At 51.5% G+C, this 25,620-nt stretch overlaps 10 protein-coding genes across 10 annotated transcripts; 6 read left to right on the top strand and 4 right to left on the bottom strand.

Annotated features, from left to right (window-relative positions):
* Positions 1 to 507: 507 nt before the first annotated feature.
* Positions 508 to 1,403, top strand: NECHADRAFT_77111 (uncharacterized protein; the record flags this gene model as incomplete). The annotated part of the gene is made up of 2 exons (XM_003044065.1): positions 508 to 598; positions 652 to 1,403. 2 exons carry the CDS (start codon positions 508 to 510, stop codon positions 1,401 to 1,403), a joined length of 843 nt encoding a protein of 280 aa, XP_003044111.1.
* Positions 1,404 to 1,820: 417 nt separating this feature from the next.
* Positions 1,821 to 3,349, top strand: NECHADRAFT_58722 (uncharacterized protein). Its single transcript, XM_003044064.1, has 3 exons — positions 1,821 to 2,154; positions 2,206 to 2,649; positions 2,705 to 3,349. The coding sequence occupies exons 1-3, from the start codon at positions 1,833 to 1,835 to the stop codon at positions 3,292 to 3,294; spliced, it is 1,356 nt and encodes a 451-aa protein (XP_003044110.1). The 5' UTR covers positions 1,821 to 1,832; the 3' UTR covers positions 3,295 to 3,349.
* A 1,569-nt stretch (positions 3,350 to 4,918) lies between these two features.
* Positions 4,919 to 5,923, top strand: NECHADRAFT_77109 (uncharacterized protein; the record flags this gene model as incomplete). The annotated part of the gene is made up of 2 exons (XM_003044063.1): positions 4,919 to 5,600; positions 5,652 to 5,923. 2 exons carry the CDS (start codon positions 4,919 to 4,921, stop codon positions 5,921 to 5,923), a joined length of 954 nt encoding a protein of 317 aa, XP_003044109.1.
* A 421-nt stretch (positions 5,924 to 6,344) lies between these two features.
* Positions 6,345 to 7,674, bottom strand: NECHADRAFT_77108 (uncharacterized protein; the record flags this gene model as incomplete). The annotated part of the gene is made up of 3 exons (XM_003043958.1): positions 6,345 to 6,850; positions 6,902 to 7,619; positions 7,672 to 7,674. The coding sequence occupies 3 exons, from the start codon at positions 7,672 to 7,674 to the stop codon at positions 6,345 to 6,347; spliced, it is 1,227 nt and encodes a 408-aa protein (XP_003044004.1).
* Positions 7,675 to 8,477: 803 nt separating this feature from the next.
* On the top strand, positions 8,478 to 10,491 carry NECHADRAFT_77107 (uncharacterized protein; the record flags this gene model as incomplete). The annotated part of the gene is made up of 2 exons (XM_003044062.1): positions 8,478 to 9,095; positions 9,157 to 10,491. 2 exons carry the CDS (start codon positions 8,478 to 8,480, stop codon positions 10,489 to 10,491), a joined length of 1,953 nt encoding a protein of 650 aa, XP_003044108.1.
* Positions 10,492 to 10,854: 363 nt separating this feature from the next.
* On the bottom strand, positions 10,855 to 12,651 carry NECHADRAFT_66960 (uncharacterized protein; the record flags this gene model as incomplete). Its single annotated transcript, XM_003043957.1, has 2 exons — positions 10,855 to 12,519; positions 12,575 to 12,651. 2 exons carry the CDS (start codon positions 12,649 to 12,651, stop codon positions 10,893 to 10,895), a joined length of 1,704 nt encoding a protein of 567 aa, XP_003044003.1. The 3' UTR covers positions 10,855 to 10,892.
* Positions 12,652 to 13,379: 728 nt separating this feature from the next.
* On the top strand, positions 13,380 to 16,082 carry NECHADRAFT_34680 (uncharacterized protein; the record flags this gene model as incomplete). The annotated part of the gene is made up of 1 exon (XM_003044061.1): positions 13,380 to 16,082. One exon carries the CDS (start codon positions 13,380 to 13,382, stop codon positions 16,080 to 16,082), a length of 2,703 nt encoding a protein of 900 aa, XP_003044107.1.
* Positions 16,083 to 16,111: 29 nt separating this feature from the next.
* NECHADRAFT_91503 (uncharacterized protein) lies at positions 16,112 to 17,293 on the bottom strand (the record flags this gene model as incomplete). Its single annotated transcript, XM_003043956.1, has 5 exons — positions 16,112 to 16,663; positions 16,728 to 16,809; positions 16,866 to 17,077; positions 17,189 to 17,202; positions 17,260 to 17,293. The coding sequence occupies 5 exons, from the start codon at positions 17,291 to 17,293 to the stop codon at positions 16,112 to 16,114; spliced, it is 894 nt and encodes a 297-aa protein (XP_003044002.1).
* Positions 17,294 to 17,738: 445 nt separating this feature from the next.
* NECHADRAFT_34715 (uncharacterized protein) lies at positions 17,739 to 19,982 on the top strand (the record flags this gene model as incomplete). Its single annotated transcript, XM_003044060.1, has 2 exons — positions 17,739 to 17,992; positions 18,155 to 19,982. The coding sequence occupies 2 exons, from the start codon at positions 17,739 to 17,741 to the stop codon at positions 19,980 to 19,982; spliced, it is 2,082 nt and encodes a 693-aa protein (XP_003044106.1).
* A 1,316-nt stretch (positions 19,983 to 21,298) lies between these two features.
* Positions 21,299 to 23,995, bottom strand: NECHADRAFT_34566 (uncharacterized protein; the record flags this gene model as incomplete). Its single annotated transcript, XM_003043955.1, has 1 exon — positions 21,299 to 23,995. A coding segment is annotated over one exon (2,697 nt), but the record flags the coding sequence as incomplete, so codon positions are not given.
* Between the last annotated feature and the right edge of the window lie 1,625 nt (positions 23,996 to 25,620).

The raw sequence follows: 25,620 nt of genomic DNA, 5'->3' as shown, positions 1-25,620 counted from the left end.
ATCGAAAGCCATTAATATGTCCTCTGGGGGATGATGAGTAGTAGTGCTTATACTCGGAGCCTCGGCAATGATCCCTGCAGCTAAATCTTTGGTAAGGGGAAAGCGGCGCCGTCGCTCCGCGCCAACTCACAGCTATGCCGCAAGATGTGGCGAGCTAAACAAGAGGAAGGTGATACTCGTCTGTTCCCGTTCTGATAACAACATCTCTTGGCAGGAACTGGGCGCAAGCTTGCCCAAAATGAGACAGATCGACAGGTCGGGCCCCTGGAGAAGCTGGGGGTTGTCACTAGCGTGTTGATATTGCGTGCAGCTCTGGTGGCCTAGTGGCGCTCGAAACCACACTATTGATCAACTATTGACGGATATCGGATGCCAAGGAAATTAGCTGTAGAGAGACACGGGGTGAGCTTGTGAGATAAAGGCCAAGAACCTCTCAACTTTCATTGCAATGCATCCCTCATTCTCTCCAACTAATTGTCACTCGCTCAAACACCTTCAATCACCACGATGGTTCCCCGGGTCGGCCTTTTGTTGGCTTTTAGCCTTGTCTACATCGAATCTTCAATTGCAGGCCCTTGCATTCCTGGTACTACCTCAAGTGAGTGCAGCGTCAACATTAGGCCATACGGCATGAACTAATGCGACCTCTAGCAGCCGTAACCTCTTCTGAGGCTGAATCCGCTACCTCATATTCCGTATCTTTCACCACGGTTGTTACCACGGATTCCACTACCTCAGGAACTGACTCATCAACCACATCTTTGACACTCACTGAGTCTTCTACCGAGTCAACCACCTTCGTATCATCCACCAGTAGTGCCCCAGTGAGCTCGGATTCAACAACGCTTTTAACCTCCGAGGCTACTACGTCCGAGGCAACCACCTCTCTGTCGACCCAGACATCCGCCACCTCGACCTCCCCTCAGCCAGACTCAACAGCTTTCAACATCATCCCAGAAGCTGGCTCAGCTGCCAGTGGGTTCCTCAAAGTTAGGACCATCCTTGGCGGAGAGGTTTACTTCAACAATCCATACACATCATACCAAACCGGCGTGTTCGTTGTGAATGGCGCCACTCGGCACCTGACCGAACGCGGGTCACAAAGCATCTGCGCCTTCTTCAGAACCGGCCAAGGCTATGGCGATCTCATCGGCTGTCAGCCAGACGTCAATCCTGATGTGCAGCAAGTACCCATCACCTGCCAACTGACAGCCAGTGAGAAAATCCAGTGCTCAGTGGCTGGTAAATTCTGTTACTACCAGGGTGACATGCTCCACTGCGATGATAGGGGATCCTATTCTTCCCTCTACATCGAGGGTCTTAGCAGCGACGGCTATGGTGTTGTTCTTGGTCCCAGTGGTCTCAGTTTGTCATCGGTAGAGCTTTCGGCTGTACCCATCTAAACTCAGTGATTATATTCAGGTGGTCTTCCGTTGTGGTCCAGCTTATATACCTGAGTGGGGAACAGCTTGTTAGTGACCCATGGCGCCGTACATCGTGAACCTGGACCGTTTGGCTCCTATATTTAACCACGTATAAATGTTTAGAACTTCTATAATATGTAATTATACCAATGAGATGAAATACCTATTGCACCTCGGGTAAAATACGTGGCTACTTTGACGAACGAAGCATTGAAGTCGGGTGGAAGCTTAGAAGGATGATTACTCAGCCAATCATGACCATTCTGACATCACACTCACGCAGGGTAGCTCCAAACATGATGTCATGAGGGCTTGGAACTTGGAACAACAAGTGAATAACATGACAAGTTACTCCATCACCTGGATCATTCGTTTTCTAAACTCTCCTCAATAATTAACGCTACCAAAATGAACGTCAACGTCCCAGATTTGATCAAAGCGGCCGTCCCCGAGTCAAAGGGTCGCAATGTCCAGGTCCTCAACGACAACATGACTGGAAATAATTACAGGGACCAAAACTTCCTCTCCGGCGACTTCCCGTCTAACCCCCCCAAGTTGTACGTGACGGGAGAAAGCGACGAATTTGACCAGCTGACTCTCGCCGAGTGGCGAGCTGAGGGCTTTGATGTCGAGTACATCTCAATGGAGAGCCATGGTGATAAGTACCTACGCAAGATCAAGTCGTTGAGCAAAGAGAATCTGGGACCTTGTGAGAAGTTTGGAATCATAGGTAAGTGAGATCATGTAAATAGCACCTTGGTCGAGCGTTGACACAGGGTAGCATATGACGACGCAGCAGCTACATGCCTCGAGCATTTCCATGTCTTGGACAACAACCCAGAATTCAAGCTCGGCCTTTTGATTGCCTACTATCCCTCTTCAATCCCAGATCCCAATGGCCGATTTCCAAGCGCTATTAGTGCCTTGGTACATTTCACAGCTGGTGAAGAAGTCGGCGTAGTGAAGCAGTCCCAGATGGTGGGCATCCAGGGCAAAAAGCGAACGAGACGCAGAACGATTAGCAGAGGCCTCGGCACCGGCGGCAAGTTGAACCTCGCGTATCCTAGCTATACGTACGACGCCCAGCCAGGCTTCGCTGAACATGATATGGAGGAGTATGACGGGATATCTGCCGACCTGGCCTGGAGCCGGAGCTTGGCTTTGGCGAGAAGAGTGTTTGGGATTAACCCCGACTTGGAAGCTGCTTTGGACAACAACGTGCAGAGTGAGTCCTAGAGAATGATTAGGGTAACATTAAAGATCCAGACTAATATCAACAGGCAAATTCTTCTCCAAGCACCCCGAACATGCCATGTCTACCTATACGACACACAAGACGCCTCATGTCACCAACATGCCAACCCTGACAGGAGGCATCGGATCGGCGGAGCTAAAGCGTTTCTATACAGAATTCTTCACCAACCCACCTTCTATAAAGACAACGCTTATATCGCGTACCATCGGCGCTGACCGAGTCGTGGATGAGATTCACCTGCGCTTCAAGCACACACAGGAAGTCCCGTGGATGCTGCCCGGAGTCCCGCCTACCAACAAAAAGATTGAAATCATGATGGTGAGCATTGTCACTCTGAGGGGTGGCAGACTCTATCATGAACATGTGTACTGGGACCAGGCCAGCGTTTTGGTACAAGCAGGACTGCTAGACCCAGAGTTGCTACCACAGGCTGCCAAGGATATCGGCGTCAAGAAGTTGCCTGTGGTAGGAAAGCGAGCAGCGAGGAAGGTGATAAAGAATAGGAATGAGAGTGACGATGAGGGGGAGGCGGACAACGAGCTGATTGAAGGCTGGGAAAAGGGTGAAGACAAGAGCGAGAAAATCGCAGACACAACCGCAAAAGAGGCCTCTTGAAGACTTTCACTCTTTTCCTTTCCTGTAGAATTTAATTAACTTTGGTTGTAAGTCATCGTTAAGCTTAATGATATGTGTGATTACCCCCAAGCTCTATCATCAACAACCAGTGACGCAGGAACGAGGTAGTCTCCCCTGTTAGTGCAGATTTATCAGGTTTGCCTTGCTCCTTTTGACCATCAATGCTACGCAGTGCTTGATCACAGCTTGAATGCGATGGCTAGTCCGTCGAGGGATGCTTTTCCTCTCAAATCTACTAGCTAAGTCACACAGCTGCCTAGGTCAGGGGGCATGGTCTCTTGGGTACATCACCACAAACTCAACTGGGACGACCAAAACACCCTAATACAGAATCCCGATGTTGAATTGTAGAAAGAACACCTATAGTCACGCAAAGGCTTTCTGAATCAGTAAGTGACCAATGCTATTCTTCCTTGGACAGGGTGGAAGAGTGGCTTTGGCCATATGGTTGCAACTCACCATCGTCCGACATGAGGGGACCGCTTACCAGTGTCTCTCGACGCATTGCGCTACATTGGGACCAATTATATCCATTCTTACAAAATGACAGCTGATTCCCATCTGCCGAGCAGTTCTTGAAAAGCACCTCCCCTATCTGCCCCAAGGTGATGTTGACTGGGGCTCATCACATCAATGCTACCATAGGAGAGTGTCCGATAGCTTCTCGCTCCATGGAATTAGCCCCGTGTAACTACTTCCAGTTTTCAAGTGTCAGAGTCCCGGTTCTAGCCATGTCGACCCAATCCATAGAGGGAGAAACTCGTGGAAATCGCCGAAGTTCCAAGACGCCAACACTCATTCCACTTGGCACTCAACAGTGCGAGCCTGGTGGAGGCCTCTCAGCCGACAGTGCCCCGATGTTAAAACTGACGCCTCTATCACACATCCCGCAGGCGCCACGGCTGTCTCTTCTTATCATAGTCAGACTTTCAGCAAGACAGACAGCCTTGAGGGTTGAAACATACTTCTTATTGGGCATTGGATGTTTCTCGCGCGTAATAGCGGCTCTTTATCTCTCATTCCCCCGCTTGAGACAACCCTCTCGGAGTAGAATCGGACACACTACCTGCAAGAGCAACACAGCCGGCAACTGTAATTTGTGATCACATTGCAGCGGCCTAAAGGATCACAGTGGAGACTTGCAACCCTATGCAGCCAAGGAGTCTTTTCGGTAAGGAGCTGAGTCGAAAGTGCTGGTGTGGTGAAAGAGACAACCAACAACCTCCCGCACCTCCCGCGTAGGGCAACCTTTGCCGGATCTCACCACCTGACCTCTGCCAGATACCTATGCAGGATAGCAGTTTAGGCCCTGTTGTTACCGCTTGGAGTCGTGGTGTGTACTCCATCAAGTAGCCTGCCAACGCATGTGCTGCCCAACAGTCCGTCCGGCTCGGGCTCAGAAGCGTCTAGTCACCCACAGGCCCGACAACGGGTCAGTCTCTATGTTCACGGCCCTAATTAAGGCAACCTTTCCAGTCTACCTATTGAATCTCATAGTCCACTTGGTTCTATGCGAACCAGATGTCCTCTCTTATGCCCTTCCCTTTAACACAATTCTTTGACGCGTCGAGGCTTTTGACATTATCTATCCTGCGATCTCACAATGGTGCGAAGAGGTTCCATTGATACCTATCATTGCGAGCCATGCTTGCCGCAAAAATACTTCACTCGATCAGTCTCAAGATCTTGCGCAAACCAATCGTCTTTGGCTACACAGCCTGGTGACCATGTGCCCCTGGTGGAAGAGGTGTCCAGAGCACAGGTTCTGACACCAGAATCGGAAGTAAAAGATCCCATTTCGAGTGTCCATGAAGATAATGGCCAAATGGTATCAAGACTTTTCGGCTTGATAACTCAATTCTGGAGCCTGGTCATTCAGGACGAAGCCCTACCGTTGAGCCAAGGCCAGGATGAGGCAAGGCAAGGCCCCGTCAGCCCTCCCACCACCGTCGCAGATGATATCACAAGCAGAGAAGAGTGTAGTGATAGCCCAAACTCTAGCCCCGAATTCGATGGCGTCGATGAATTGCCATCGGATGCCGCAATATCTGATGACGAGGAGCTGGAGGCAAGAGACTGCACCCCAGGTCCTCGCGACGGCACAAACCAAACGACATTCAATCTCGAAAATCTCCTGCTGGGAGAAGAACTCAAGAGACTACGGGTCTGGAAAACCGCTTTTTCTAATGACGACCTGGATCGCTTGCCATTCATCAAACACGAAGTTGCGCAGGGCGTCCTGAAATGTCTGACTGGGGTGGCAAACACACTGATAAAGAGCTACAGTAAGTTCTTCCTCCCTTCTAAGTATTATTGTTACTGACTAAAGTCCCAAGGCGAGCGGCAGGCATTATTGAAGTCTGAAGATTTGGCAGAGTCCCTACAGCATTTGATCAAACAGATTGAGTCAAAGATCTCAGTAGCTAGTGTTGAAGATGACGCAATGACTGATTGTGATGGTTTCTCCATGACTCAGGGGTCAACTTGCACGGTTGAGGAGGAGACTCCTCTAGAGGCCCTCAGGTTTGATATTGGCAGGTTGCAGATGTTGTCTCAGTCACTACGTCTTGGGCTGAGTAACGGTATCATTGTCACAGTGAATGGGTGATTCACGTGGTTATGGGCGTTTCAAGGCATTGCGATGGTTTACGCGATTTTATAGCATTGACTTTTCATGCCGTAATGTGTTGATAAGTACATTCTTTTCCTGTTGCGGCTAATGGCCCATTTTCGAAACTTCATGGATAACAGCAAAGGAAAAGGGCATTGAGGTAGCCAGTGAATGACGAATTGAACATATGGCACCAAAGTGCTAAGAACGATCGTGAATAGTGATAGAAGTAATGAAACAAGTTTAGCTTTGAGGTATACAAGTTCCTCCGCTCATGATAGCATAAGGATAAACCAGGCCCCGGCATCAAGAAGATGAGGACCGCGCGATATTAGGAAAGAATTGGGAGTTGCAGAGAGAAAAGAATGTGGCATCCACCATCAGATCAATCTCTTTCATATCTGTAGTACCATCACTCTTACGATGCCCTCCCATCTCTGTTGGATGAGATGTCGTCCAGCGACTCAAGTATCCTGTCATGTCTTCCATCGTCATCTGCTCTGAACTGAGATACAACCACCGAGACCTGTCTCTCAGCCATGGCGACCTGTCCCAGAGCCGGCAAGGTTCCTTGAGTCCCATTAATACGGGGATTTGAGCGCTTGTTTGCACGCCGCAGGCCGTAATTTGGCCTCGGCGAATAAGCCCGTGCTTGACGGGGCCCATTGACCAGCTGTTGATACACTGGTGGTGGCTGTTGCCGTTGACGTGGCTTGGCGATGGCTTCCATCGTCTTGTTTCTTGACGCTAGCATCTGGCCAAGCGCGTTCCCGTCCATAGAACCGTTCATTTGGATGCTTTGGCCGCGTGCCTGGTTGCCTTTGATGGTTTGAGCGTGGGTGACTTCTGCTCCAATATCGCTCACAGACCCGTTGACCTGGAATGCTCGATCGTCGCACGTGTTTTCTAAGACTTGGGTCGGGCCTTGGACTCGAGTCAGTGCCATTATGACAGTACAAAAAGTCAATAACCCACCTGGTTGGCTGTTCACATCATTCTCGCCCAACGGATAAGAGGCGAGATCTTCGTACTCTTCCTTCGTAAGGCATATCATTCCATTGCCTGTGCAGGGAAACTGGTCAACTCTTGTGTGATGACAGGGGAGAATGGAGTACGCACCATCTGGAGTCTTGCGTTGCAGCAGCTCGAGTATCCTGAGTCCGTTCCCCTTGCCAAGTCTTTGCTCGACAGCTTGATTGACCTGTTGCAGAAAAGCTTTGTTCAAAACGTAAGTGCAACCAGACTCGTTCTGCTGTGTTTGGTCCCTTTCCACGAACAGACGGATATTGACCACCTGGATCTCAAGCATGAGCGTGGCCTTGAGCGTCGTAAGCTCGCCGACCATCTTTTTGGTATCTTCCAGGTCTTGAGCACCATCCATAAGCTGGTTTATCACTTGGCGGGCGGGGGATCTCGTGCTATGCTTTTCCTTCAAGCTCTGGACGTGAAGGTCCAGCTTTTCAGCGTGTCCGAGCATGTTGTTCACAGCGCTGGAGACTCGTGGGGTTCTGAGCGGCTCGAGGTTTTCGACAAGTTCTATGATATCAATGATACCGGAAAGGTCATTGTAAATACATTCCAACCTCTCGTCGTGGCTCTTGTAGTGCTTGATGGTCGATGTCACTCTTCGGATCAGGTTGAGGGACTGGCCGATAATGGCTGTGGCAGCCGCAGCGGCTCCGAAGATATCAGCCTGGAAACAACCTAAGTTACTTTGTTCAACCGTAATTGTAATGCCACCGTACCATGGTTGATGTCTTTTCGAATGACGGACTTGTCACAAGCTGCTGTTGCTAGCAAGGCGACGACGAGAAAGCCAACAAGGCGTATTCTGGAGGAAAGAAGAAAAAAGGCGGCTGGAATCTGAGAACGCCTAGAATTACAATTCCCTACCAAGCCTCAACGCGTCTGCCTTTTTGCGGCTGAAAGGATTGCATGCTGCCAGCCTGACATGCGCCGTCTCAAGACCGTGAGGGAATTTACACCCTCCCCCAGGAATTGCCAATTTGTTGGACCTCTCTTCAGCCGCACTGCATTTTGATGCAATTTTTTATCAGCTGATTGCTCTGGTGTCATGTATTTGGGAAGCGAAGGGCGGATGAGGACACCCATTTCGCAGCAGGCTGTGGGTTTGGGGGCAGTAGATGCAACCCAGGCTGACTACTCACACCGGTGTGAATGTTGCCTTGGCTCGGCGTAAGCGACGTCAAGTACACTGTGTGAAGTCTTCTGCCTATGCATGCAATGCGGTTGAAACACGCGGGGGCCAGTCAGAAGCTGGTAACATCAGATTGCGTGGTTGACCGGGAAAGCCCCAAGATAAGTGTGTGACCGGAATCGCCGGGGATTGGATAACCCGTCTTCCTGAGTGAGGCTCAACCTCTTTTGATTGATGGTCCGGAATCTTGGTCGGCATCCGAGTCGACCCTTACCCGTACGATATCTTTCCCATGATCCGTTCACCTCTCCAAGTGGTCAAGATCCCAACTTGAATTGCTCTCACCGCTCTTGTTGAATTGTCATTGCAGCTTAGCCTTCTTAGCTCTATGCAATGTATCCGAGTATGGAGTCGAATTATGCGACTGGAAACGAGTCAAGCGGCAACTCATTCCAACACAATGGCCCCGCCAGGCAAAACCAAACCTTCAGTATTTACATGAACAGTTTGGGAGTCACTCCCGTTCAAAACTCATCACCGACATCATCTTCGGTTAAAGAGAAGTTCGACTTTGGATCAATCCAGGCTCTCGAGGAGGACCAGGATAGTCATGGCGAATCCAAGCCCATACCCAGGCTGGCGCCAACAATCAAGAAGGCCGACGCCGAGTACATCAACGGCATGGGCGCCAGGATAGAGCAGAAATATCAGGCCTTGTTAGACAGAACTGGCCAAACTGCCAGCATGAAGGACCGTCGTGTCGAGAAATTGATACAAAGGGCCACCGACCAGAAACTGCGCATCAACGTTCAAGTGGAGTCCATAAAGAAATGGCCCAGGCTTCCAGGAAACTCCCGGCACCACGGTGCATCGGCTCTTGTATCACAAGACACAATGCCGGACTACGGGATGAGCCAGAGAAGCGCCGAGCTGAGAGAAAGGCTCCGAGAAATTCATCACAAGCTCAACAAGGCCATCGGTGAGATATCACAGATTTCGGAACGAAGCCAAGTACGTATCGCCAGAGAGCTGAAAGAAGTTTTACCGACGGACACTGATGCATTGCTGCTAGAGCCGCACGGGGGCAGGCCGTGCTAGGAGCTCTAGGGTCTCCAAGAACTCCAAAGTCTCCCAAAGTTCCAAAAGCCCCAGCAGGTCCGAGGTCCTCAAGAACCTCGGCGAGCTTGTCAAGCAGATCGAGATCGACATTGCGGCCATTCAGAGTCAGCTCATCCAGCTTTCAACTTGTCACCCATCCTTTCAATCAACAAAGGCCTTTGGTGAGTTGTTTGTCTCCAGCTCTGCCACTCGGACACTATATCGTCACCTATGCCAGGCTTGCCCTCTGAATGAGCAGGAGCAAGGGCACAGCCACACGGCTCTTGTCGGCCTTGTGCCCGGAAGGGAGCCGCGAGATATTGTTCGAAACAAGGTCGCCATCACTACCCATCACGTTGCCATCGAATCAACTTTTTGCCAGGGACACTACATCTGGTTCGAAGCACATTCTATGCTCATCCTTCCGGGAGACGCAAGTGAGGCTGTCTGCTCGGAGCCTTCGTCGCCTCAGGCGGTGATTGAGGGGTTGCAACAGAGGTTTCGTAGGGACTCCAACTCTTCTACTACTCCCTCATTGTCTACGGAACTATCCCAAACATCACAGGAAAGGCGAGGAAGTGATGACTTTTGTCGCATTCAGGTGTGTCCCGGGAGCCTTGCCCAGGGCAGTAATCGCCTGGCCATGTGCATCGGCGATGATCAAGAGAGTGGCCATCACCGAATGTTCTATCTAGGGGAGAAGAGGAGGCCCAAGACGAGCTGCGAGCCTCTCAATCTCTACGACATTATCCGAGACGGGGAGAAGAGCATTGGTTGGCTTCATCCCCATCTTTTTGAGCGCAGTCGCAAGCTCAAAGAGGACCAGTTCAAGTTGGCCTTCAAGATCGCCGAGGCGGCTCTCCGTTACGGATGGAGGGAATTTGGAGACGCATGGGGAATCAAGAATATTGAATTCTACCCTTACGAATCCAAGAGGATGCCTTTTCTTCGTGCCATGATCAAACACGGCAGCAGCAAGCTGGAAGATTTCATGTTCAACCTTGGCACTGTCCTCCTCCAGCTCGGGCTCTGGGAGGTGCACACACTAGGGCGCAGTTTCGACAGAGTGATGGAACATCATTTAGTCTGCCTCGACGTCGAGACGGTGCCTGAGTTCCAAGAAGCCGTACGCTATTGCGTCAGCTTTGCCAAATATGGTGACCGTCATGGGGACGACAATGACTTTCAGCATGCGTTCTACCAAAATGTTATTAGCCCGCTCAGGAAGATGGCCAAGATGCCGATTAACGACAAGAGTCATATATCTGGGACGTCGAGACACTCAACTGATACTGAAATGAGTACTTGAGAAAGGTGCTGGGGAAGTTCGGTGCTGTCTTTGGTGGTATTCGTCTTAGTTGATTACATTGTATCTCTTCCACTAGGTTGGCAAATCTTTCCTTGCCTTTCACTAGTTTTACACTTTTTTCACCTTCACTCTCATTAACCAGCTTACTGATGTATTCTACAGTATTGAGTTTTGATGCTATTAGCTATGTATTGATAACTGTGTCATTTGCTGTTGTGACTTGAGTTGATATTATTTCGCGTCTAACTAGGTACGTATGTAATAGCCTCGTTGTATTCTTTCAGACCTTTGCTCCTCTACATACCCATCTTCCCAAGTATCTATGGCGGACTTTGCGGTGAACTCACAATGGGACCCCATTTTCTTAAAGCAAAAGTGTAAATCAGTCACGAACTAGGTGTCTATGATACAGGTTCAAGCGGATCCATCCACTCCTCCCAATGGTTTGAGCCCTTCCAAGGATGCTGACGAGGTTGATGTCCATCATCCCGTAACATCGCCTCTATATCACGGCATCTGAAGATGTGCACCTTTGTAAGCCTTTTATGTGACATCTGGTTCGATTCAACATTCCCATACTCGTCCTCTATCTCGTCCACGGCAACTGGACCACTGACGTGCACTCTGTTTCTCTCAAGGATGTTGATGGGGTCATCCATGGTTGTGTCTTCAGACCCAGGTAGGTACAACGACGTGTTGTAGGCGAGTCCCTCTTCTGCCCAGATCACAGATGACGCCGCAGCGCCCTCAATCTCTCCGCACCATGGTCCCTCCCTACCACTCTTTATCAATAGACTCAATGCTCTGCGGCGCCAGCGTCTATGCCTGTATTTTCGTGCCACAAAGTACAGTGGATGAATGATGCCCATTTCAGGTGTGTATGACAATAGGGTGCTCAAGTCTCCGTGCTGTAATGCCTGGTCCTGGTCTGTACTGGGAGAAAGAGCTTCAACCAAGGTGACTATCTCTTCAAACTCTGGCCCAAAGCAATCGTACGCAGTTTCCCGGGGATCGAGAACGCACGACGCATAAACCAAGGCGGCAAGGCATTGAGTCCGAAGGACGAGCAGCGACTCATCTTGAACTGCATTGTTTTTCGTTGGAGAGGATGGTACTTGGTTGTATTCAAGCCATTGTCTCATGTTGCTGAGCTGACGGCCTTGTTCAATGAGCAACTCTGGAGGGATTATTCGTCGGCTGGTGTACTTGTACACATAACCTGCAGAAATGAAGTGGTAGCATGAGTGTAATACCCTGGAGAGAGATTTATCAGGCGGACCGGACAACAACTCGTCTGCTGTGATCGGAGGCTGAGGGGGCAGATGTGGTGCGACTCCGATAGCATAGGTGGCGATATGCAGATCGAGCTTTCGGAATAATGAGACATATTCCATATCGATCATGGGTGTTGCTTCTTCGCTGGAGTGAGATGCCATCAAAGCTAGCGCGCCATTTAGATGCACATGTCCACTATAGAGTCGCTGCTGTATAGCCTCGATGCTAGCCAGAAGAAGACAGGCGATCATGCAGGGTAAGGGTCCATGTTGTAGAGTAGAAAGATCGAGTTGCGCAAGTTTCAAAGCTTTGATGTATCGCTTTGTAGTCTCGAGGCCTGCAGTAGTAGAATCACCTCCTAGGACATAGTCTTTATAGCAGGCCCCAAAAGCTTCGACCGCAGCTTGGACAGATGGGACGGAGTGGGTCAGCTGGGGGACGGTGCGGGACCAAAACTCCAGCTCGAGCTTGTTCTTTGCCCTGCGAGGACTCTGTACTAGTACAGTGCAGGCGAGCTTTGCCAAGGGACTTGAAGGGGAGAGGAGGTCCGGTATTAAGAAGATAGGAGGTGATGAAGAAGCTGACGAAAGTCTTGAGGTAGGTGATGATGACAATGCTGAAGAGGCTGTTATAGTCGATGGTGAGGATGACGACTCAGAGGGTGCTCCACGTGGGTAGCCTTGACAATGTCGCTGTGCAGTCAAGCATCGTCGGCAAGACGGCTTAGCTTCATCACATTTTACTCGTCGAGCTCTGGACGCATCAGGTCAGTCATGCGTATGTGAAGGCTGACCAGGGGTGATCATACTTGCAAGTGAAGCAGCCGAATTTTGATTGCTTGACATTGGTCCTCGTCCGCTTCGCTTTCTCCGTTTCTGACGACATGCTGGCTGCTGGGTGGTTGGTTGTAAGTTGAGAATAAAGACCGAGAAAGCCAAAGACCGAGCGAGGATGATACGAGGATAATAAGCAAGACATGGCACAATAACCGTTTTATACGCGTCAGTTGAGGCGGCCCATGCCGCGTGGAACGTGCTCAGCAATACTTGAGTGATAAATGTACTAGTACAGGAGCATAACATGGGGTATTAGCGGCGGCTCAAGTATAGAGTACTTCCTCGTTTCCGAAGGATCTGATGTCAGGGGTCAGGATCGCCAAAATTATCTCGGCGTAAAGTCAAAGACCGAGCAAAAGAACGGGGCAGCTCGGTCATTCAACCAATAGCATTATATCAGCCTGCACTAAAGGCTGACACCGTGGGGCAAGACCGAGCAGAGTGGAAACAACACCAACATCTTGATTCTCGGTCTTTGAGTTGGTGCCTTGAAGAAGGATTTTGGTACGCCATCAGATGCATCTTTATTCTGCTCAGCCTCATAGTGAAATCAAAAACATTTGAAACTGGCAAGGATGTACGAGTTCATTCAGAATCTCTACTATCAACTCTCCCTGCCGCGTCACCTCGCCCAACCACTCAGCTCAATCGGTCTCTCATGACGGATATATCATATATTACCTTCATACTTTCTTGACTGGATCAATTTGACATACTGTGTCCTTTCACACTCATACCATGGCTACCCAAACTCCAACAAAAGAACCGGAGACGGTGATGCAGCAATCCATTCTTCAACAAGCACAAGCTGCTGCAGCCAATCTCGAAAGTCCCCCAGGACAGAACGCTCTTCTACAAGACATTGATCTCATCAATGCTGAAGACGACGCTCCCCCTCCTGCTTATGGCGACACCTATGGCGAGATCAGCAACGAAAAAGCCGCCCCGGGCACCAGTGCTTGCGTGACCGATGATGGCCGTGTCAACATCCGCATCAATCATCTCAACAGGCGTCTGTCCCAAATCTTTACTCCTGCCCTCCGCCAAGAGATTGCTGAAGATGATCGCCCACCTCCTCCCCCGTACATCCCTCCATCCTTAGGAGGTGAAGAGGGAGTTCCTCCGCCTCCGCCCCTGAACGTCGTCATCCAAGTCGTAGGATCACGCGGAGATGTGCAGCCGTTTGTTGCCTTGGGCAAGGTTCTAAAAGACACCTACGGTCATCGAGTACGTCTGGCAACTCATCCAACCTTCAAGGAGTTTGTGCAGGAGAATGGCCTGGAATTCTTCAGTATCGGGGGCGACCCCTCCCGTCTGATGGCCTTCATGGTTAAGAATCCTGGCCTGATGCCGGGCTTTCGCAGTCTGGTTGGTGGAGAGATCGGGGAGCGAAGAAGGGATGTCGCCGAGTACATTCAAGGCTGCTGGCGATCATGTTACCAAGCTGGAGATGGGATGAATCTAGATGACATTTCCGAGCTCTCTGGCAATGACCCTGCAACAAGACCCTTTGTCGCCGACTGCATCATCGCCAACCCCCCAAGCTTTGCCCATATTCATTGCGCGGAGAAGCTAGGCATCCCTCTTCACATCATGTTCACCATGCCATATTCTCCCACTCAGGCCTTTCCCCATCCGCTGGCCAACATCCAATCATCCAACGCCGACCCTCAACTCACAAATTACATAAGTTATTCCATGATCGAACTCCTCTCGTGGCAAGCCCTAGGCGACATCATCAACCGATTTCGCGCGAGGTGTCTCGGCCTGGATCCTGTGAGTATAATATGGGGCCCCGGGATGCTCCAGCGTCTCAAGATTCCTCACACCTACTGTTGGTCTCCAGCCTTGATACCCAAACCGAAGGACTGGGGTTCCTACGTATCAGTGTCCGGGTTTTATCTTCTTAACTTGGCCTCCAACTACACCCCTCTCCCTGAGCTCCAGGCATTTCTCGACGCCGGTCCACCTCCCATCTACATTGGATTCGGGAGCATCGTTCTGGACGATCCAAACGCCATGACGGAGTTGATCTTCGAAGCCGTCAGGAAGACCGGCCAGCGAGTCCTCCTTTCCAAAGGCTGGGGAGGCATGGGCGCGGACGAGCTTCGTATCCCTGATAACGTCTTCATGCTAGGCAACGTGCCCCATGACTGGCTTTTCAAGCAAGTCTCGTGCGTCGTTCACCATGGCGGCGCAGGAACCACAGCGGCAGGCATCACTGCAGGACGGCCAACTCTAGTCATCCCCTTCTTCGGAGACCAGCCTTTCTGGGGTTCCATGGTCGCGCGAGCAGGCGCCGGTCCCGACCCGATCCCTCACAAACAACTCACGGCGGACAAGCTAGCCGAAGCCATCAACTTCTGCCTGAAACCTTCAAGCCTGGAACGTGCCAGAGAACTCGCAAGCAAGATGTCAGAAGAGAGAGGCACCGACATGGGAGCTCAGTCATTCCATCAACATCTAGAGGTTGACCGTCTCCGTTGCACCCTCGCACCATCTCGGCCAGCTGCATGGCGCATCAAGCGCACTCAGATCAGGTTAAGCGCATTCGCAGCCTGCACTTTAGCGAATGCAAATCTTTTGGATTTCCGTGACTTGAAGCTCTTTCGGCCACAAGAGCATTACACTGACGAAGGTCCTTTGGAGCCAATATCCGGAGGTACCATGGCATTTGCTGGGTCGGTCGGCAGCATGTTGATGGGGCTGGTCGATTTTCCATCGGAGACATTAAAGGCATTGAACATGTCGTCTGGTCCCAGCCGAAAGCAGTCCCAGGCATCAGTGCAGCCAAGCCAGGCAAACTTAGGTGTGCAGGATTCTCTTGGTCGTGTTCAAAGCACTCCCGGTTCCTCATCTTCTACTTCCAACATTGGATCAAGCTCCATGTCGGATTCTAAGGACCACGACATGATGCGCCAGACTGGCGCACACACAAGCAAAGGCCTTGGCCGTATCATAAAGGCGATCGTGCAGGGACCCATGGATATATCAGTGAGTTTTACGAAAGGACTCCATAACGTCCCCAAACTTCTAGGAGACGACACAGTTCGTCCTCAAGAACAAGTCAGCGACTTTAAATCAGGTGCCCGAGCAGCAGGGAGAGAATTTGGCCTGGGTTGGTACGATGGTGTCACCGGCCTATTCACTCAACCCTGGAGAGGCGCGCAGAAAGAGGGCTTCGGCGGGTTTTTCAAAGGTATCGGGAGAGGGGTTGGAGGGTTCATAGCCAAGCCGTGTGCTGGCGTTTTTGGCATCCCTGGTTATGTCATGAAGGGGGTACACAAAGAAGTGCAGAAGTTGTTTGGAAGCAATGTACAGAGCTACATCATTGCTTCCAGAACGGCTCAGGGATATGAGGAGTGGATGAAGAGCTCTGATGCAGAGAAGGAGGATGTTATTGTGCGGTTGAAATTGATTCAGAAGTACCTAAAGAAGAAGCTCGACCCTGAGATGGTGCGGGATCTCCTAGAAGCATAGTGAAGAGAAGATATAGAGGCTAATAATCCTTACGGCTTACCATCCCACCACTTCGCCAAGAACTCCTCTGCCTGAGTAAACTTATAGTCAGGCAACAACTGGTTCCATTCATCAGAGCAGTCAACTTCGCCGGCGCCAAGGGCTAAAAGCATGTAGCGAGAAACCATTTCCCCCCAAGCGTCGGCATTTTCTGGTCCGATAGCAGGGTGCTCGATCTTGAGCTTCCAATCACTCTTGACGATTCCAGCCTTGAGGTCTTCAGCCCGGAGCTTTTCAACTTTGAACGGACCGCGGATCTTTTCTCCAAGGGCGATGAGCTGTCCAATCGTGATGCTGTTGCCCCGGATACCTCCTACCACCGGCCAGACGCCCTCGTAGTCGACAGCTCTGGCGACAACCTGAACAATGTCCTGAACCGTGGTGAGGGAGATTCGGGCGTCTTCGCTTCCCTCTAGGATGAGTGCTCGCCGCTTCTCAAAGCTAATGGTGTACTCCAGAGGAATGACATATTTGGCGGACCTGTAAGGGAAGACTAGCTCGTCTAGAAAGAGTCCTGGCTGGAAAAGCGAGTACTCGAGGACCTAAAGCCAGATCATCAGTCCAAGCTCTATATAAAACACATTTTAAAACATCGGTAAAGCTTACTTTTTCGTGCTTGTTAAGTGTCTCGAGATACTCGCGGACTATGCCCTTGGTTTCATACCATGGAAAATTCTCAAAACTCGACCTATACACAAACGAGTAGTTAGAGTTTGTCATTTTTGCCGCGCCATATTAACTTACGAGAACCATTCGCTAGGGGCGAACCTTCTAACCCCGGCTGCAACGCATGCGTCAATGAGATTCTTTTGAGCCACTCCACCCGCATCCAAGTGTGCGACGATGAAGGAGAGGACAGTATCGACGCCCTGTAGCACACCCTTCAGTTGGGTTGGGTCTTGATAGTCTGCCTTGATCCATTTCACGCCCGACAGAGACCCGTCAGAAGGAGTATCCTAGCTCATGGTCAGCGGGGTTGATCCAGAGGGCTGGTGTTTTCAGAGCCATGCCTTTCTGGATAAGAGTAGAATCTCATGCTTCCCAGCCGCAAGAAGACTATCGATAACCTCTCGGCCGAGGTCTAATTGGAAGATTAGTACTGTAATCTTTCAACAGGGCACTGAAAGGGGGAACATACTTCCAGTGCCGCCTGCGATAGCAATCTTGACCATTGTGTCTTTAAGTAAAGGAGCAACTTTCTATGATGAGATGGCTGTAATATGGATGGCTGTAGATTTAATCTTTTGAGGCAAGTATAATGTTTCTTGTCGTGATACTTATAAACATAGACCTTATCATCCTGGTTGTTGGATTGCCGGGTACAGTGCACACTCCGCCGAGATTTCGGCCGAATCACCCACTAGTCGGAGGAGGATATATCAACGTTACCCATCTCTAATATGATAATTATTACTAATGAGGTGCGGATAGTTAACCACTCCGCCGTCTCAACTACCAGCGACCAAAAACATATTGTTTCCGCCGAACCATGCTAGACGGCAATGCTTTTTCCGCCGAGTTTGTCTCCAGTTCATCGCTCCTACCATCACCTCCGAGGTCAACCTCCTGCATAGTATCGTTCTCAAAGCTTCCATCTCACTGCGTATCTCGGTCATGATGGACGCCGCCGCCTCCATCCCTGGATGGGAGTCCCCTCGTACATCGGCGGCCGAAGTCCAGCCCGCGGGAAAGAGGCTCCGCGTCCGTAAAGGCACAAAGAGTTGCTGGGAATGCAAACGGCGGAAGACTCGCTGCACATTTGCAGCTTCCGCCGACATGCGTTGTACAGGGTGTAAACGCCGCCGAACGGCGTGTGTCGGCCAGGAGTTCCCGGATGAACCTACGACTTTCCGTTCCACCGACGGCGACGGGTCACCGGCTTACCGAGATAGACTCGGCCGCTTGGAAGCATCCGTTGAGATGCTGGTCAAGAGTTCCGGGCCCACTGGTCCCAACACCGGTGACCCTGGCAGTCCTTCCCGCGTCACCCCTCAGGACAAGCCTATCTCGGCCGTCACTTTGCCCCAAACGAGTACCACAACTTCAGAGGCCCCCGAGTGGACCTCGCCCACCTTGTCCGCTGGAGAGGTGGCAGTCACAGGCACACTCGATGAAATATCCCGAGCTCTTGCTGCGACTTGGCCGAAGCCGCACGAACTTGAGACCATCTTGAGTGAGCCACTCAGCGACGGCACATCCTTTCTGGAAATCCTTCACAAGCTCGGCTACATTCCCAACACTCCGTCTAATGAAACCTCACCACCACAAGACGGACCCCTCATACCGCAGCCTAGAGACATGTTGCAACTACCACCGCCAGGCTCACACCCTGTGCCCATTGCAAAAAAGATCTTCCTCTTAGGTCTCTATATTCAAAACATACAATCCCATACCAAGTATTACGATATCATGTCCCGCATGGCAGAAGCCGCCATTACCCTCGTGGCGACCAGGGACGAGTTCACCAGCTCCCTGGAGGGTATAGAGTGCATCTCTTTGGAGTGTCTTTACCATGAGGCTGCTGGGAACCTTCGCCGCGCATGGCTCGCGATTCGCAGAGCCGTGGCCATGTGCCAGGTAATGAAACTCCACCGCGGCAGTGCCACAAGCTTGTCATTAGAGGCTCTGGAGCCAGAAACTCGTCAAAGCGTTGACGGTGAACACATGTGGTTTCGAGTTATGCAAATAGACCGCCATATCTCCATGATGCTAGGCCTGCCGCATTGTTCCCCCGAGAGTGTCCTCACCCACCCTGAGTCGATGGAGCGATGCACCCCAGTAGAGCGAATGCATCGCCTTGACGCTGTAGCAGGGGGACGCATCCTGGCACGCAACCAAGGCGACATTGGAGACGGAGTAGCCGAGACGCGTGAGATTGACCAACTGCTGCGAGATTCGTCAGAAATTATGCCGCCCCAGTGGTGGCTATCCGGTAGCGAGGTCACCACCTACAAATCTAACCCAGGGGAAGAGGAGGGTGAAGAGATACGCATCTTGGAAGCGACAGTCCGCATCGCAGATCAGCTCATCCACTACCAGTTGCTTGTCCAACTTCACTTCCCCTACCTACTCTACTCCTCCGCCCAGAGCAAGTACGACTACAGCAAGATGACAGCCGTCCACGCAAGCCGTGAGCTCCTTCGCCGCTTTCTCGCCTTCCGCGTCATTTATCCCGTCAGCTCCTACTGCCACGGTCTCGAATTCAGCACTTTCATCGCAATATCAGCGTTATGCCTTGCTCACATGGAAACATGCCGCCAGATTGCCGCCGAAAACATGACCACCAACAGCAGCGTGCTATGCTTCCTGACACACCAGCGGCCGTCTGACCGGGGAATGATGGAGCGTGCGGTTGAGAATATGGAAAGGATGGCCACCGCCCGTGATAATATTCTTGTAAAGAAGGCCATCACCATCCTGCAGCATCTCCTTGTAATTGAGGCTGATGTTGCAGCCGGTGGGTGGTACAGCGTGGACTCCTCGCCCGCCGAGACACACGATAATGAAGAGCAGTTTGGCAGGCTTAGCGAGGACGGCAACGTGCTGGACATCTTCATTCCGTACTTTGGCACCGTCAAGATTCATTACAGCAGGACTGACACATCTTCTTCGCCATCAATTCCACCGCTATCAAGGGGCCAGAACGAGCACGCAGAGTCCCTTACACAGGGGGCTACCAGGAGGGCCAGCCATCCCGCTATCTTCAGCCTCAACAAAGAATCGCAGGAAGCGCAGACAGCTATGCCCGAGTTTGAGACCGCGGTAGGCGATTGGATTTTGCAGGGCATAGACTTGAGTTTTCTCGGTAACCTCGCGCCGACTGGGGCGGGTGCGGTAGAGGCAAGGCCATGGGTCTCATGAGATGGCGCTACTAATCAATAGATCAAGGTCTACTACACCATCGAGGTAGGACTTGAGTCGATTGGAAGAGCACCTCAAGGGCAACAAAGCTCAGTTACACGCAAGGGGAGCATTACGATTTGAGAAACAGCCGGAGCAAGTCAAGGCGCAGAGTAGAAGGCAACAGAGACAAGACAGTGAGCAGACAATGCTCGAGTTCAAGTATATTAACATTACAACGAATCATTTACAATATATACCAGACTCTTCCCAGAGTCAGCTAAATATCTACAGAGACTGAACCCCTGCCTCTATGTCGTATCATCGGTTGAAGATGATGCTCCTGAACCGCTTGATCTCCTCCTTTCCCCTGAGATCCTTGTGACCAGCCTAAACTTGGACTTTGTCGAGGGTTTCTTGTTCCTCGACTTGTCTGAATCCCCATGTCCCTTTCCCTTGGAGTCTTTGGTCGCCTGTGATGCAGCAGTTGAGCCAGTTGGGGTTGGGCGAGTCGTCGCCGTTTTTGACTTGGTCGAATCCTTGGAGCTTGTGCCTTTTTCTTTGTGCTCTCCCTTCTCACTCTTCTCGCCCTTTTCTCCTTTCTCGGGAGCCTTGGTTGGCTTTCCCTTCTTGTGATCCTCAGTCTTCGATACTGAGGCGGTTGCGGTAGCCGAGGATGAGGAAGACTTTGTCAAGGTTTTCTTCCCCTTGGAGGAGTCTTCCCGGCTCTTACTCTCCTTCCTATCATCGGAGTGCTTAGTCTCTCTTCCCTTCCTCGAGTCCTCCGTCTTGGTGACGGATGAGGATGAAGTGACACTGGTCAAGGTTGAGGTCTTCCTCTTGCCGGCATCATCGTCATCCTTTCCTTTGCCCTTACCCTTGCTCTTGTTCTTGCCATCACCACCACCATTGTTCTTCTTTCCTCCATCAGAGTCCTCACCCTTTCTCCTCTTGAAGACAGGGACAACAATCACCTCAGGCTCCAAAGCCCTACGAGTCTTTTTTGCCACACGAACAAGAGTGGAAGTCGACTTCGTCTTGGATGTCGTGGTCTTCTTCGCCTGAACCTTTGCCGTAGTTGTCTTTTCGGCTGCCACTTTGACAACCTTGGAGGTTATGGTAGGGCGGGTGGTCGTTTTCGCTTGCACCTTGGCCTGGACGGGCTTCGAGGTCGTCTGTGCCTTGGCCTTCACCGCTGCCCGGTGGCTGGTGGTGGGTTTGGCTTTGACATTGACAACCTTTGAGGATGAGGTCTTCTTTGCCTGTACAGCGACTCGAGCCGTAGAAGTCTGTTTGGCTTTCTGAACAACGACCTTGGACATTGACGTCTTCCCTTTGACAGCCAGGCGGACGGAGGCAGTAGACTTGGCTTTGGATGTCGTCGTTTTAGCCTTCACGTTGGCCACTTTGGACGTCGTCGCCTTTACCTTAGCATTGACGACCTTGGACGTCGTTGACTTGGCTTTGACGTTTGCCACCTTGGATGTGGTTGTCTTTGCCTTCACATTAGCCAACTTGGAAGAGGTTGTCGCTTTGCCCTTGACATTGACTGCCTTGGATGTCGTGGTCGCTTTGTGCAAGGTCGTGGGAGAAACGTCCTGAACCTTGGCCTGAACAGGTTTGGCACTGTTCTTGGCGGCATTGACCTTGTAGACGTTGAGTCTGTTGGCCGCACCACACTTCTGTCCCTTGTTGCCCTTGCAAACAACGTTGCATTCCTTCTCAGGCGCCTCAACGCTACCGCTCGAGGGCCCAGCATTGCTGCAGTAGCAATCCTGGCCATTCTGCACTCCCATGAAGGCGAGGCCTTTGTTGGCGCAGTAGTTTGCACACACCTCGACCGTCATCTTGCTGTTAGACGTCTTGGCCTTACCCAGGGCCAGGCCCTTCTTGCCTTCGGTGTAACAGCCGAGGTACTGAGGTTGGATGTTGAAGCTTTCGGGGCTGGCCATGGGCGTGTAGAGGGTGTTGTTCCAGATGGAGATGCGATTGCCAGCACCACACTTCTGAGAGGCATCGCCGGCACAGGGCATCCTGCAATCGCCGTCGGGTGCAATGGAAGATTGAGTCTTAGGCGCATAGCCACAGTAGCACTCTCGTCCATACTCCATGCCGAAGAGGGGGAAGTTGAGCTTCTTGCAAAAGGCGAAGCATGTGTCAAGCGACACAGAAGAACCGGTGAAGACGACACCAGGCAGTGTCCGACCACCAGCACCTCCATCGATATAGCAGCCAGTGTAGACGGCAGCACCATTGAAGGCAGTGACAGGCCCAGCTGACTTCTCAGGTTGTGTTATCTTCCAGACACTCAGCCTGTTGCCAGCACCGCAATAGCTAAAGATGTTGCCTTTGCATTGCATGGAGCACTGGGAGATATCTGGGATATTGTCACCGCCAATCGTGTTGCCGCAGTAGCACTCTTGAGAATACTCTGTTCCAGCATAGAGATAGCCACCTGCTTGGCAGAAGGCGACACACATCTCGTTGGTCATGCCAACAGTATCTGAGGTACGATCCGACGAGAGGGCGCGACCGCCTGAAGGCTCGGAGTAGCATCCTTGGTATGTAGCTGTGTTGTTGGCGATCTTGGTCGAGCCGATGACCAGTTGAACGGGAGGCGTATAAGATGTATCGTTCCAGACAGTAAGCAGGTTCGGCCCTCCGCAGTACTGCGTCATGTTGCCACTGCAAATCATCTTGGGTGCTGCTGCGCAAATGGACGCCTTCACGTATGAAGCACCATTTGTCAGCGCGCTTGCGCAGTAACATTCGCGACCATTCTCCATACCCGCGAGAGGGTATCCTTGCTCCTTGCAAACAGCAGTACAGTAGTCGATGGTCATGATATCAGAGGTCACGGCGTACTTGTTCAGCGCACGAGCATTCACCCCCTCTGCCGCGCAGCCAAGGTATGCCCAAGATCCGACCTTGTCACCTGGCGAAGGGTTGTACCACTTGCCAATGCCCATATCACCAAAGTCATTGAAGGGTGGCTGAGTAGCACAGATGCCTTGGGGTGCTTTGGCAGGGCCGCTTGTGACCTGGTTGCAGCCAGGGAGCTGATCAAGCATTCCACGTACAGTCTCGTTGACGATAGGGGGCATCTCAGGGCAGTTGTCGCTGAAGAAAGGAGTCTGCGACGAGGCCAAAATTGGACACTTGGAAATGGCTCCGCCGATGGCGTCGTTGTTGATGCAAGACTTGATGGCACCCTTGAGAACCGACATATCCCAACCGTTGAGGAAGTCACCGTGAAACCCGTATCCAGTCGTATCACCTTGGGCAAAGACAAACTTGCCACCCTTGCTCTTGTCGATGTTGTTGACTCCATAGATGACCTCGAGGAACAGGTGAGGGAGCATGCGAGGATGTGATGGCGGGCAAATGCCGTTGTCAATCTGTGACAAGTACGCAACGTGGCTTTGATCGGACTGATAGTCACCTCCGTTCCAGCAAGTTTGAAAGTGAACTTGCGCTCGCATGCCGTTGTCGCAGTCCGTCTTCCACATAAAGTTGCGCTCCTTGGAAGGACCAGAACTATCCAAGCAAGCAAAGCTGATACGCTCTGCCACTGGTCGACCCTTGTATCCAGTCTTGCTGTATGTCATCGTCTTCGTATCCGCCGATCGAGCAGTGCTGTCTCCTGAAAGCATCTTGAATCCAGGAGGGAATGGTTCAATGTTGGACCTGTTCTCGCCGCGGCCGAGATAGTACACAACAGTGCCGCCATTAGGAACCAGCTGAAAGCTGCCATTCGAGTGTTGGTAGAAGAGCTGCGGTGTCCAGTATGCCGACTTGTCGTCTTGAACCTCGCAGGAGCTGCATCGTGAAGCCTGTAGGTCGTCGTACGTAGCCGAGACACCAAAGTTGCTGGCACCCGATACCTTGTGAAGATGCGCAGCAACACGTCCAGGAGCAATGATGGGATCAACTCGCCCAGTCTGGATAATACTGCACGACATGCGCCAGTAGGCATCGGCCAAGGTAGCGATGACCAGAAGACCCAGAAGGGTCTTTGTGTTGCAGTTGACCATGTTGTTAAGGGTGTGGCGGTTGAAGTAGAACAGGAAATAAGAGTTCGCAGGTCCTTGTTCGACAGGACACCCGTTGTGAAGCAAAGAAGCTCTAACGGTTACAGGAGAAATATCAGCCCAGCCGAACGGGTTGGGATCATCTCAGATATACCATCTTGGGAGGAGAGGGTTTGGGGCTATCACAACATCCGACCTACCGGTAACCGGTGGCGGCCGATATCGAGGAGACGCGTCCAGATCGGACCCTCTTAGGACCCTTGAGCCTCAGTCTCGGAAAGTAAAACCATATGGGAACTCTAGGCCACGGGGCGGAGCAACATCTGGTTGGAGGCTCCCTTCATTCCAGAGCCCAGCATTCCAGTTAACCCAAAGCATGCCAACGAGTCAGTGGGCCAGACCTACCTAGACCTAATTCGAGGGTCTGGATAGCTTCAAGGAAACTTTAAAGAGTGCATGAACAGGCGCTACCGGCGCAGGGACCCGAGGAGCTGTAGCTTGATGCACGCCATCATCGGGACGCCTCGAAAACTTTAATGCAACAGCTCGATGACGATGATTCGATGGTCCCTGAGAATCGGTCGCGTGTGGACGAGGGGAATATGGACCTTGCATGCCAGTCAACCTTTGAGTTTCGATAACTGTTAATCCAGGCACAGGTTTCCCCGCTTGAAGCGTAGCCGCGATGGTCGGAGATTCTTCTGATACTGCATTGGCATTACACATAAGATGGGAGGGCCCATCAGGAGTCCAGCCCGGCCTTTTCAGGATAATACCCGATGGACCAGAACACTGCAGGTGGACTAAATGTTGCCCTTGCATAAGATGTTGCAGAACAGTCTCGGATAGCAGTCACCTGAAGATCAAGAGGATGATGCAAGTGATAGGGAGAGCAGTGATATGGACACAGAACGGATATACGATCATGGGGATGAACGGAAAGGTAGGTGCCATCTGGGGGCTTCGGACGAGCCTATCGGAACCGAGCCAAACCAAGAACAGGCGCTCCTGGTCACTGTCTAGGCGATGAGGATGTGATGCGAGAGGTGCGTGTCCTCTTGGGGGTCACTAGCTCCCAGTCGGTTCCTCCCTAACGTCGAGATTAAGTTTGTTGGCAGCAGTCATTGGTCTAGCGTAGTTAGTTGGTCTGGATGACATTTTGCTGAGACGAGACGAGACGAGACGAGACGATACCAATCGCTAAAGCGGGACTGCCCTCCATCTTAACGATATCAGGATATCACGCCGATGATGTGTGGGGAAGCTAGAGATGCTCTCGGCCTGAGTGCTTTGTCTTATCCTTGATTCAAGCTTGGAGTCAGTAGTTGGCTATCGTCGTGGGATTGCGTGTAAGGGAGCTTGGGACAGCTCACGATTGCTTCACCCACGCGCCAAGTGGGTAACGCGCCTCGGAGGATTTGTTCAAATGATTAGCGAGGAGCCTGTCTTTGATAGAGCACCATTACGCCATAGTGGTCTTATCTTTATACTTGGGATTTGTTGGCAAGAACAAGCTAACGTACGTGGTGGGATCTGGAGGATGCGCTGAGTGAGATGGATGAAGTCTAAGTGCGTAGGTGGCTAAGACGGGTCATGAGGGTTGATGGAAGCTCGGATGGGTGAGTAAT

Source organism: Fusarium vanettenii, assembly GCF_000151355.1.
Source record: "Fusarium vanettenii 77-13-4 chromosome 2 genomic scaffold NECHAsca_26_chr2_2_0, whole genome shotgun sequence".
Lineage (NCBI taxonomy): Eukaryota > Fungi > Ascomycota > Sordariomycetes > Hypocreales > Nectriaceae > Fusarium > Fusarium vanettenii.
This window is presented reverse-complemented; position numbering and strand designations above follow the sequence as displayed.